This window comes from Rhinatrema bivittatum, chromosome 3, assembly GCF_901001135.1.
Source record: "Rhinatrema bivittatum chromosome 3, aRhiBiv1.1, whole genome shotgun sequence".
Taxonomy (NCBI): domain Eukaryota; kingdom Metazoa; phylum Chordata; class Amphibia; order Gymnophiona; family Rhinatrematidae; genus Rhinatrema; species Rhinatrema bivittatum.
The window spans coordinates 176,457,008-176,469,856 of NC_042617.1; the positions used below are offsets into that span (position 1 = coordinate 176,457,008).

At 46.2% G+C, this 12,849-nt stretch overlaps 1 protein-coding gene across 1 annotated transcript in view; it reads left to right on the forward strand.

Moving 5' to 3' along the window:
- Positions 1 to 4,285: 4,285 nt before the first annotated feature.
- ADSS (adenylosuccinate synthase) overlaps positions 4,286 to 12,849 on the forward strand; it is a 211,258-nt gene continuing 202,694 nt past the window's right edge. The window contains 1 exon segment of the mRNA XM_029593957.1: positions 4,286 to 4,579. Within this exon segment, the coding sequence (XP_029449817.1) occupies positions 4,400 to 4,579 (180 nt within the window). The 5' untranslated portion in view covers positions 4,286 to 4,399.

Below are 12,849 nucleotides of genomic sequence, written 5' to 3' on the forward strand. Positions count from 1 at the left end.
TGGAAGACACAATGAGCCAGTCGTCCAAGTAAGGGAATATGGTTATCCCTTGTTTGCAGAGGTGTGCCACAACAACAGCTAGACATTTTGTGAAGACCCGCGGGGCTGATGAGAGACCAAAAGGGAGTACCTTGTATTGGTAGTGGTGATTCGCCACCTGGAAACAGAGGTAATGCCAAAAATTCTTGTGAATGGGAATGTGAGTGTAAGCATCCTTCAGATCTAGTGAGTACATCCAGTCGTTTGGTTGCAGAAAAGGGAGAACCGTCTTGAGAGAAATCATTTTGAATCTTTCTTTTACTAGATGTTTGTTTAGTGCTCGGAGATCTAAGATGGGGTGTAGGCCTCCTGACTTCTTGGGAATGAGGAAGTATTGGGAATAGAATTTGTTTTCACTTTGCGAGGGAGGCACCGGTTGAATCGCTCTCCGTTGAAGGAGAAGTGACACTTTCTTCTTGAGAGATGGGATTTGCAATTGGGGTGTTTTGGAAGCAATCCCATGCAGAAGTACTGGGAAGGAACTGAAAAGTAGACGGTATCCTTGTGAAATGATGCTTAATACCCACTGATCCCTGGTGATGTTGGCCCATTGGGAATAAAAGAAAGATAGTCTCCCCCCCACTTGAGCTGTTGCTGTGGCATTCTGATCTAAAAAGATTGTTTTGGAGTTTGCTGAGAAAGTTGTGGCTTCTGTGGTCTTTGGTTTCTTTGCCGTGGCCTCTGGTTTTGTGGCTGAGCCGTAGGCCATTGTGGCTGGAAAGATTGTTGCCTATAATTGGACTGGTAGGGTTGATAGTAGCGGTATGGTCTGCGATAGTAATAACCCCTTTTATGCTGGTTGAAGTAACGTCGAGAAGTGGAAGGTGTGTCCAAAGATGCTGCTAAAGACTGGACTGCAATGTTCTGTTCTTTAATTAAAGAAACGATCTCTCTAAGCTTTTCTCCAAAAAGATTGTCCGGCCTGCATGATAGATTCGCAACTCTATCATGTACATCATCTCTGATACTGCTGGCACGTAGCCATGCCAGACGGCGAGCTGATAAGGAGATTGCTGATGATTTTGCAGATGTATCAAAGGATTCATATGAAGTGCGCAACAAATGGCGCAACTCTTCTTGGAGGCCTAGAAATGGCTGAGGCAGCGGAATATCACCCTGTGCGGTGGATAACAGGGGTTGTAACTGCTGTGTACAATTAAACAAATATTAAATAATATAAAAATGATGATGGTTAATACGAGAATTTATCATGGAATTCTGATAGACCTTTTTTGCAAAGTCATCCAAAAGTTTGTTGTCTTTGCCAGGGGGCGTGTTGGAATTTAGCCTGTTCTTTTTCGCTCTTTTCATAGCCGATTCCACAACTATTTGTTATGATCTGCTATGCTGATGGATCCGTTATGATCTGCTATGCTGATGGGAGCAAGCAGATGGGAGTTAGCAATCTGTTAGGCTTTACTCCTCAAGATGGGAGGAGTTAGCAATCTGTTATGAACTGGCTGCTGGATACTCCCGTTGAAGGAGGAGTTTAGCAAACTTGTTATGGATCTGCTAGGGAGTTGGCAAGCTGTTATGGTCTGCTTCTGTAGAGGGAGAAGTTAACAATCTTGTTATGCTCCGTAGGCAGAGTTAGTAACGAGGTTAGAATATAGACTGCAGAGTTAGCAATCTGTACCAGCGGAGTGTTAGAGAGGGCACTCAGCTGTAGAGAAATGTAAATAAGTGGATCCTTGGGCCGATGGCAGATGACAGCGCCCCCAGGAGGATATCCTGAGAGGGACCACCAGCTAGGCTTGGTTATGGAGACAGACACAGATAGTTCTTTTATTAGACAGGTTAGTAGAACCACCAGAGGTGGCAGTAGTGAGCTGTTGTGCCCGGCAGGGCTGAAGTCCCTCAGATACTGGAACAGCGCTCCCAGGGTTGCTGAGCTGTAGAAAGACTATAAATAGTGAGTAGACAGGGTATGCTGTATACATAGCCAGAACTAGATGACAATTTCACATAAGGTCTTAAGGAGGCTCAATAGCTGGAAAGAGTTAGGCCCTCAAGGAGCGAGTACCTGGTTCCAGGGAAAGCTCTGAGAGAGCGATGGTAACTCACAAATGTCTGTATCTGCGATAGCTTCCAGGCAGTAGAGAATCTTCAGAGTGTCCAGTAACATGGGCCCTCGAGGAGCGAGTACCGGTTCCTATCTGCAATCTGAAATAGAGAGAGCGAAGCCCCCGAGGAGCGGGTACCCCTGGTAAGTCTGAGGAGGCAGAGTAGCTTGGACGAATCCGTAGTGAGTCTGAATCAAAGTCCGAATTCATGTCCGATTCGTAGTCCTTGCTAACTCAATACGTTAGCGAAAGTAAGAGACCTTTTATACTGGAAGCGGATGACGTCATCTCAGGGGACGCCCCTGAGGTTTGCGCCCTTGCTGGTACATACATCGGAACGTGTACATCCTACGTTATCAGGAACATGGCGGATCCACAGCGTCGAGCCGGTCCGGGAACGCCGGAGAGAGACGGCATGGAGATGCCGCAGCAGCAAGCCGTCCATCAGACCTGGAGGGAGTCGCCACAGAGGTAGAGAGGGTGGAGTGAGAGCGTAGAGCAGCCAGGAACGCAACACTATTGAATTGTGAGGAATCTGTACATTTGAATAGCATGAGGTTTTCTGCATTCTGTACTTCAAGGACCCAAAAAGCAAAGTGTAAGCCGATCAATGATGCTGGAAAGCAGAACAAACGGTAGTGATCGGTATATCAAGGGATTCTTTATTGGAATATGCCCGACTCTGGCTGAGTTTTGCTCATGCAGGAGCTGCCTCAGGGGCTACTGTTCCAATGGTTATTTTTCATAAATCATACTTCAATGTGAAAGCAACACTTAGTGTTGATTAAAATTCTTGAGAATCAAAGTTCAATCCTTGGCTTCGTTGAAAAATCCAAAGTAGGTTCACTCTTTATGTCCATTTTTTCTTTTTTCTTTCTTTTTTCTTATTTACTTCTCCCTGGCTGCTTATCCGACCCGATTATCAGTTTTTTCTTTTTTTCTTTTATAATGTACTTATCTAGGCTGCCGCCCTTACTGCTTCTCACGGGTTCGGATCCACCTGCCCAGGCGGGTCGGATAAGCAGCCAGGGAGAAGTAAAATAATTAAAAAGAAATAAAAAAGAAAAAATGGACATAAAGAGTGAACAATAAAGAGTAAAATATGTGGCTATAAATAGGGACAATTACAAAGTGGTTGTCCTTTAGCATAGCTACTGCACAAAATCACCGAACAAGGGTTCCCCTTGTACAGTGGGTGTTGGAGTATATTTTACATAGGGAAGGAGGTTGGTTTGTGAATAGCTTTTTTGTGGCGGCTTGGAGCATGTGACTTAATGCCAGCTGCGGAGCTGGCATTAAATTTTGCATGTTAAAACTTGTGCATCGGGCACACAGTGATTTTTTTGCATTGGGGATAATAGCTAATAGCCTCATCTACATGGCATTTACAACCAATGAGTGCTATTAGCTATGCAATAGTTTGGACATGTGTTTTGGGCACGCTAATCCTATTATTGCATGGGGAGTTATTGTAGTGCGTCCAAAACGCCCAGCCAACTGCACGGCAAGCTGGGCGCTAGGTTGAGTCCACTATATTGCATCGGCCCCTGCAGTACAAGCTGCTAAATATTTCATTCTAAATGTCCTTACAGAGCAAAACAGGCAGAGAGACTGAGGCAACAACTGAAGCAGGTGGTGAAGGATGGGGATAACCCGAAAAGGCACCTTCAAAGCCCCCTCCCCAGTCACTTCCAAAGTCACACAAGCACCCCTCCCCCACCCACAGAGAGCGGGAAAATAGTTGACACAGCCCGCGAAGAATGGTACAGAAAGGCGGACTATAGAGCAAATAATAGCCGTCACCGCAAGTACACCTCCATTCAAAACATACAGACACCGACGTACCAACTCCCACCTCAATCCATGCATTCACCTCTTCACACACAGCCATAACTCCCTTTTACAAGCACCATGTCCCTGCCTGCTTTTCTTTAAACAGATGTAATTTCCGGCGGCCGCACATACACATACTTTAACTTACATTAAATAAACCAAATAAAACAAAAGGCAGGGCCGGCAAGGAGTGAGCGCCCCGCGTTAAGGCCCGAGGTTTCGGAAGTGCAGCGAAAGTGCCGCGGGCCGGCAGGCGGCAGTATCCCCCCCGCTCTATTTCCTCCTCCGTGCGGGGTTTTTTTTTTTTTTTGTCATTTCTATTGAAGCCGAGCGAGTGACTTTTCCGGAGCAGGAGGAGGAGGAGAGAGGGAAGGAGGAAGGAGGGAGCTCTTTTTTTGTGTGTGTGTGTGTGTCCGGGCGTGAGAGAGAGCAGGACGTCTGCAGCCGCGGCCACCGCTACCGTCATGTCCTCCGAGAACGGCTCCGCGGGCCCGGCCGGCAGGCTCGCCAACGGCTGCTGCGCCGCCCCCGGGCAGGTGGGCAACCGGGTGACCGTGGTCCTCGGAGCGCAGTGGGGCGACGAAGGGAAAGGGAAAGTGGTGGATCTGCTGGCCCAGGACGCCGACATCGTCTGCCGATGCCAGGTAAGGAGACGGCGCACACGCAACCGGGTGCGGGGTGGCGTCCTTAGCTGACGTATGCGAGTCTTTTTGGTTTTTGTTTTTTTTTTTTTTTTTAAACCTAAACAGAAGAAGTCACCTTGAGCGACCGATCGCTCTCTCGCACGCAGGATTGTATGGGAGCATGAAACACGCCGCTGAAAGGAGGGAAGAGGAGGAGGAGGAGGAGCCGCCGCCTCCTCTCTCTCTCTCTCACCCTTCCTCCTGCCACGGGAGGCGCAGCCTCTGCCGCTGCTTCCCGATGGGGCTGGTGGAAGGAGGTGGAGGTTTGCCGGATGTGCTGTGAAATCGTCAGCGGCCTGGGCGGGAGCCGGGAGATCGCTGCCCCAGGAGCCCGGGGGTGGCAGCTGCCGATTTACGGGAATGGGGCGGCCGGGGGTGGCAGCTACCGATTTACGGGAAGGGGGGAGGGGGGGGCGGGCGCGCGCTGACTCTCCTCCAGCCCTGTTTGTCAGTGTGTGACTACCGGCGGGCCCTGCCTTGCTCCTCCTTGAGCCGCCTTTAGTCGGCGATGGGAGAGCTTTGTGTTCTATTCTGTGTGGTTGTATTTTGCGAGGCCGGAGATGGAAAGGGGTGGGGAGCATCCTGGCCGCGCTAGGCCAGGGAACGATCAATGCGGGGCCGCGGCGGTTCCCGCGCTGCTCTCGAGACATTACTGCTGGGAGCGGAGTGCTGGAGTCATTCATAAAACATGCCAGAGGAGGAGCAACAGCAAGGAAACGAAGCCCGCGCAGAGGTGGTGCGTTAGCGCGGGATGAAATATGCCAGACGTTGAACTTTGGGCTCGGCTTGCGTGTGAAAGAGAACGTGTTCATCATGTGCCCATAATTCATACGAGATATATACAGAGGGAACGGTTTTTTTCGGGGGGGGGTCGCTTGCTGGCTGGCTTATGGAAGGAAAAGACTGCGTATTTTGGCGGGAAAGGTAGCTTGTGCAATGCCCGCACTAAGTACCTGTGCTGCCTCGTGCGACGCTCTGGGTCCTGGAGCCGCCGACGTATTGGCGAAGTCATGTATATAATGAAGGCTAGAGCAGGGATAGGCAAACCTTTTTTTTTTGTTCTGAGGCCACATTACAAGTTATCCACCATGCCCAGGCTGCAGGTATTTCAGCATCCAACGGGCTTAAGCACCATCATTTTTAGCACCTGAGAAGCCCCTTCAGTCGTGGATCCTAGCCTTTACCAAATCAGCAAAACAATCAACCCAAGAGATTCAAGGCATTTTCTTGACCAGCAGACTACCTCACTGTGGGGTGGATGCAATACAGTTCGCTCAGCGGAGCGCATTGTTTAACCCGCTGTCGGACGTGGGTTAAATAGGCGCTAATCCACCCCCTAATGCAAAAGGGGGATTAGTGCCTATTTAACAAGCGTCCAACGCGGAGTGAATGAGTTAGCACTCATCACCTGCAAATGCATGTGAATGAGGCTATTACTCATTCACTCCAAATGCAAAAAAATAAATGTGTGTCTGAGACGCATATTTATTGCTCAGATATTAATGCCTGCCTGGAGCAGGCGTTAATGGCGGAGTGCACTGAAAAAAAGTAAAGAAAAGCAGAAAGAACTGCTTTTCTGTACTTTATTTAAAGTTAAAAAAAACAAACTGCAGGCCACTTTGAAGACCGACACCTATATGCTCAGCATCAGTTTTCATAACCGGCCGGCTGCAGTAATGAAAACAGACGCCGAGTATATCTGCATTGGTGTTCATAACCGGCAGACCGCCGGTAACCATGGGGTTGAGTTAGCAAGGTCGTGCTAGAGACCCTAGCGCCTCCTTGCTAGCGCGACCCCCTAATCTGTTTATTGCATGGCGCCCCCCTTGTGGGCACCATGCATGGGCTAAAAAAGCGGGCGCTGAAAAGTCAGCTTTCTGCAAATTTTATTGCATCGATCCCCTTGGTCACAAATGCAGGACAGATCCTCACCAATTGGAATGAAAAGGCCATAAAGTATAAATAGTTGTAGACAAAAAAAACTAAACTGGAAACCACTACAAGCCTGACTCATGCAGTGCAGTAATGTAAAAACAGAAATACCACCATTCCTAAAAAAAGAAATACTGGTATGATTGATTTGAGTATACCATACTTTTTAAAATATTTCAAAATAGATGACAAATAGAAACATTAAGAAGAATAAGGATTAAAAAAAAAACTTTACAGGCAAAAGGTCTAATTTGTATCTTCATTTTTTTTACCAATGGAAAGATATTATTAGCTCACATAAACAGTATATTGACACTGGCACAGAGCTGAGACCCGTTCTGTACTTGTGTATGACAAAAGCATTTACTTTTCCTTAAGAACATAAGAAATTGCCATGCTGGGTCAGACCAAGGGTCCATCAAGCCCAGCATCCTGTTTCCAACAGAGGCCAAACCAGGCCACAAGAACCTGGCAATTACCCAACCACTAAGAAGATCCCATGCCACTGATGCAATTAATAGCAGGGGCTATTCCCTAAGTAAACTTGATTAATAGCAGTTAATGGACTTCTCCTCCAAGAACTTATTCAAACCTTTTTTGAACCAGCTACACTAACTGCACTAACCACATCCTCAGGTAACAAATTCCAGAGCTTAATTGTGCGTGGAGTGAAAAATAATTTTCTCTGATTAGTCTTAAATGTGCTACTTGCTAACTTCATGGAATTCCCCCTAGTCCTTCTATTATAATAGAAGATAATTATCTGAAAGTGTAAATAACCGATTCACATCTACTCGTTCAAGACCTGTCATGTTAAAGACCTCTATCATATCCCCCCTCAGCCTTCTCTAAGCTGAACAGCCCTAACCTCTTCAGCCTTTCCTCATAGGGGAGCTGTTCCATTCCCTTTATCGTTTTGGTCGCCCTTCTCTGTACCTTCTCCATCACAACAATATCTTTTTTGAGATGCGGCGACCAGAATTGTACACAGTATTCAAGGTGTGGTCTCACCATGGACCGATACAGAGGCATTATGACATTTTCTGATTTATTAACCATTTCCTTTCTAATAATTCCTAACATTCTGTTTGCTTTTTTGACTGCTGCAGCACACTGAGCCGATGATTTCAAAGTATTATCCACTTTGATGCTTAGTTCGTTTTCCTGGGTGGTAGCTCCTAATATGGAACCTAACATCGTGTAACTACAGCAAGGGTTATTTTTCCCTCTATGCAACACCTCGCACTTGTCCACATTTAAATTTCATCTGCCATTTGGATGCCCAATCTTCCAGTCTTGCAAGGTCCTCTTGTAATGTATCACAATCCGCTTGTGATTTAAGTACTCTGAATAATTTTGTATCATCTGCAAATTTGATAACCTCACTCGTCATATTCCTTTCCAGATCATTTATATATATATATATATATATATATATATATATTGAAAAGCACCAGTCCAAGAAGCATCCCTTCTTCCCATTCACTTCCTTCCCACCTTTCAGTTAATCCCCTAAAATAGATACCCCCACACAAGCCATCACTCACCTACAGCCCCTACCCAAAATCAACCATATTTTCTAGGGGTGTGCATTCGTTTTGAACGCATATGTAAAACGCAACGTAATTTTTTTTTTTTAACTTAAAAAAGTGATGAGGCGAAAACAATCGGATTTCCAACTTATTCAACATAGCTATGTTGAATACGTTGGAAATCGCGATTGTTGATCCTAAATAAAAATTTAAACCCCTCACCCTCCTTAATCCCCCCCCCCAAGACTTACCAAAACTCCCTGGTGGTCCAGCGGAGAGTCAGGACGCCATTTCTGTATTCCTTTGCGAGGAGCACGTGACGTCGGCGTCACGTCGGAGTGACGCGTTCGCTCCGGGACCCTCGTTGGACACAACCGGAACTTTTGGCCAGCTTGGGGGGGTCAGGAGGCCCCCCCTAAGCTGGCCAAGAGGTCCGGTTGTGTCCCGGAGCGAACGCGCGGGGAATCACGTGACGTCCGCGTCACTCCGACGTGACGCCGACATCACGTGCTCCTCGCAAAGGAATACAGAAATGGCGTCCTGACTCTCCGCTGGACCACCAGGGAGTTTTGGTAAGTCTTGGGGGGGGATTAAGGAGGGTGAGGGGTTTAAATTTTTATTTAGGGAATCGGTGCACGTATGGACATAGACTCAACTTATGGAATTCTACATATATCCATATTGACCGAAATTGACCCCCCCCCTTTCGACTTATGGACTTATGAACATAAACTTTTTGTCTGCACATCCCTAATATTTTCTGCCTACAAAAACAGTCAAACCCATAAAAACACACCACAGGTCCCCTCCACAAGTTCCTCCCTCCCACAGAACCTTCCTTCATACATCTATCCCTCCCGATGCACCTCACTGCTACACACAGCTCTCTCCTGCCCAATATACATAACCTCATATCCCCAAACACCACAGCTGTATGTATCCTCCCCCATAAGCAAACACCTTGCCTGTATCCCCTCACACACACACCTTCTATAAATCTAGGTGGAAAAGCATTAAGCCACGCTAGTTTAAATTTTGTTTGCTACTAATTAGTTTAATGGAATGTCTTCTAGTTCTACTATTGTTTAAGAGTAAATAACTGGCCTGTGTTAATTTGTTCTGTACCACTAATATCTCCCCTCCTTTGGTGTGATTCAGCTTAGCCTGCATTATGTTCTGATATTCTGTTTACCAAACTGAAGAGCCCTAACCGAGCCATTTTTTTCCCCTTTACACTTGTTTTTTTTGCCCTTCTCTGAGATAAGGTGAGTGGGGGAGCTTTGAGGCAAAGAAATATATGGGTAGGACATTGATTGTAAGCTGGAGGGAGGGGGGCAGTGGGAAGACAAAGCATTTGGGTCATCAGAAATTCCTAAAATGTAAGTACCCTCATTGAGGCAACATACAGTGTAAATACAATTCAGCCCGGGCATCTCATTTCTAGCTAAAAGTGCAGAGAAATAGAACCAAGGCTGTTTACCATGTGTATTTCTACTTGTTTTCTCTGGCAGTTGTCTGTGCTTTCGCTGGCGTATCACTGCTGTTTTTATTCACAAACCTTTGTGTTTTAGGGTTCCTCTAGTCTGAGCAAGAAACTTGGTGGAATTTCTCAAATTGAAAACAAAGTATAAGCAAATTAAATCCAAACTTCTGTACAAACATCAGCATTAGATAACCTTACTTGTTCTATGTGCAGTTCTCTTCAGGGCTGTGACTCGCAGTTATCTGATTTCTCTGGGCCTTTAGGGTCCCTTGTGGCAATTGCTTTGGCTCACCCCGTTCGGTGGCAGCCTGCTGCCCTCAGTGGGCCTCTCCTTACCTGGAAGTGACGTCACTTGGGAGGCCCAGAGTCATCTGGGGCAGCTGCGGAGGGAAGGGGCCCCGAGTGAATGTCGAGCCTTGGCAGCCCCTGTGCTGCCTTCTTTTCTGCTTAGCCTCTTTCCCGCAGGTTCTGCCTTTTTTAAGTTTTTTTTTTTTTTTTTTGATGCAGCAAGATGGGAGGTTGTGTTTGACAATCGACTTATGGCATCACGGGTCTGTGCACATGCTGCTTCCCTATAGGCCTTATTAACAAAAAGTTTATATTGAGTTGGGTACGGATTGGGAGAAGTCTTTATAAATCGGGCTGTAAAATGCGTTGCAGAATTAGTCTGATAACTGGGATGCTGAAGGTTTTCTTTTCTTGCTGTCACTAAGTGAAGAGAAGCTCACGTAGTTATTAACACCGGCAGAACCCTGAAATACCTTGGTGGCCCCAGCAGGTTGTCTTTCAGCTGGTATGCTGTTTATAGATCTTCTTGCATTTTAAATGGAGTTGAGAAAAGTCCAAGAGAGAATTTCTTGTTCTAATATCAGTTGCATTACGTGACTCGTGAAGTGTTGAAAACAGAATAACCCTTCCTCAAAGTCAACAAAAGAAGCAGCCAAAGGATTAGAGGGTAAAGGGCAAGCAGGTCTAATATCTGAATGTATGTAGCAGGTTTTTTTTCTTAATGTTTTTCCGCATGCTTTACAAAAGGGTGGGCTGGGTTAAAGGGTTGTTATGTTTTTTTTTTTCTTTAAAGATACTGCCATAATCTCTTTCCATAGAAAGTATTCAAAATGACAACTATCAGTTATATAAACTGATCTTTTTTAACAGCTTTAAAAAAAAAAAAAAAAATCTTGTGGTAACCCTCGAACGTTCTTCTAAAAACCTGAATGCGTATGTTTTACTTGTTTTTAGCCTTTTATCCTAGTCTCAACCTTGTATGCCCCCCCCCCCCCAAACTGTTTAACTGATCCGAACCCAGGATTGCCCTACGCACCTCAACAAGAGCATAGACCAGGGCTTCCCAAACCTGTCCTGGGACCCCCAACAGCCAGGCGGGTTTTCAGGATACCCACAATGAATATGCATAAATTTGCATATACTGAGTCTCCATGGTAGGCAAATGTACCTCATGCATATTCATTGTGGATGTCCTGAAAACCCGCCTGGCTGTGGGGTCCCCAGGACAGGTTTGGGAAGCCTTGGCTTAGACTATAGTGGAGAGGAGACAGTGAAGGCCTGTGGAGGAGCCGCAGCTGTACTTGCAAGTAACAAATACCATTTACATTTGCAAGCTTAGGAGTGGTGTGTTTAGATGTGGAGTTCATAGGTGGAGCTGCATGGCAGGAACACAGCAAAATCAGAAGCCAAGTTCTGTTGCAGCACCATGTTGAAAAACCTAAAAGGACTGATTTTTGGAATGTATATGGCTTCCAAAATCTCAGCTTCTTATCAGAAGTATTGCATTATAATAGCCTTGAAAGAATCTGTGGTAGCTGTCTTTTAATATTTCAGATGCATTCAAGCTGCCACCTTTGGGCTTGTAATCTGGGCTGGAAGCATATCTCTGGCACTTAGTTTGCATAAGCACTTGGGGAACAACCTTACAGGAACAGCTTGGTAAACTTGTGACATAAGGAGGGAAAATGATGTCCCCTAAGATAGCAGAGTTTCAGTAGAATTTGAATATCGGAAGTTCTTCTAATTTATACTTCTGTTGTGCTCATCCTATTAAGTTTCTCGCTGAGACTTGGGCAGCCACTAGGTATGGGACTCTTCAGTTTCCCAGCTGGCTCAGAGCAGGGTCAGCACATCCTATTAGGCAACAGACCATTAGGGGGCGGCCGGAGAGCAGCCATGTGGGGCTGTGAGTGGATCCTATTCTGCTTGTGGCAAAGAGAAGTAGAGATTCGATGGCTGAGAATGAGGTAGGAGTCAGGGCCAAGACCGGGTTGTGGTGTGACTGGGGGAGGGGGGACGACAAGGCGGCAGGTTCGCCTAGGGCGCCTAATATCCTTGCACCAGCCCTGGCTCAGAGCCAACTACCAAGTAGCAAAAACAAAGTTCAAGGATTCTGTGCAGTGTTAGTTTATCGAGAAGAAGTCTGCTAGGAAAAGCAGAGTCAAAATCAAACTGCGACCAGGAACATGGAAATACAAGCAGGCAGGATAACCAGAGGCTGAGGCAGAAATTCCAGAGCACATTCAGAAACATTCATCAGTGAACCAGCAAGAAGCATAGCCAGAGGCAGGTAAGAAATAACTTCAGCTAATCTGAGCTGGCTTCTGCCTGGCCAAGAAACAGACTATATAGAACACACTCAATAACACGCAAGAATGCTAGCTGCAAGACACTCCCTCCTGGAGTCTGATAGCAAACTCCAAAACGTGCAGGGCACAGATTAAAGGCTGGTCAGTGCTTGATACTGTTAACTAAACTTACTTCCAAATAGATACTCTGTAGCTGTACTTTGTACTTGCAAAGTATGTGGATTAAGTATTCCCTGCAGCATGGACCCACCAGTAGATTTTCAAATAGAAACTTCAAGAGGAATTTCCCCTTGAAATTTGGCTTGCAGACCTCTGACAGTTGCCCTTCCCATGTAAACTGTAGAAGTGTATCTACCGTATAGAATCAGATATATGGAACATTCTTCATCAACAAGCGTGGGTGCGGTTATCAGTCAGTGCTGAGTGGACCTTTCTCTCCTAGCTCTTAGGACCTTTGCTCTACAGAGCTTGGATGGGAGTTCCCATGCAGGTGCTGCCTCGTGAACCTCTGTCTTTTCTTATCCAAGCTCCTGCACCGACATGTTCTCTCTCCTCTTTCAGTTACCTTGCTGCATCAGCAATCCCTCAACAGCACTGGCAAATAAAAGAAAACAAAGTAGTAAGTTATATCTGGCTCTAAGAAGGCTTTATCCCAGCGGCTAATGTTTTAATGACTGCAGTCGGATG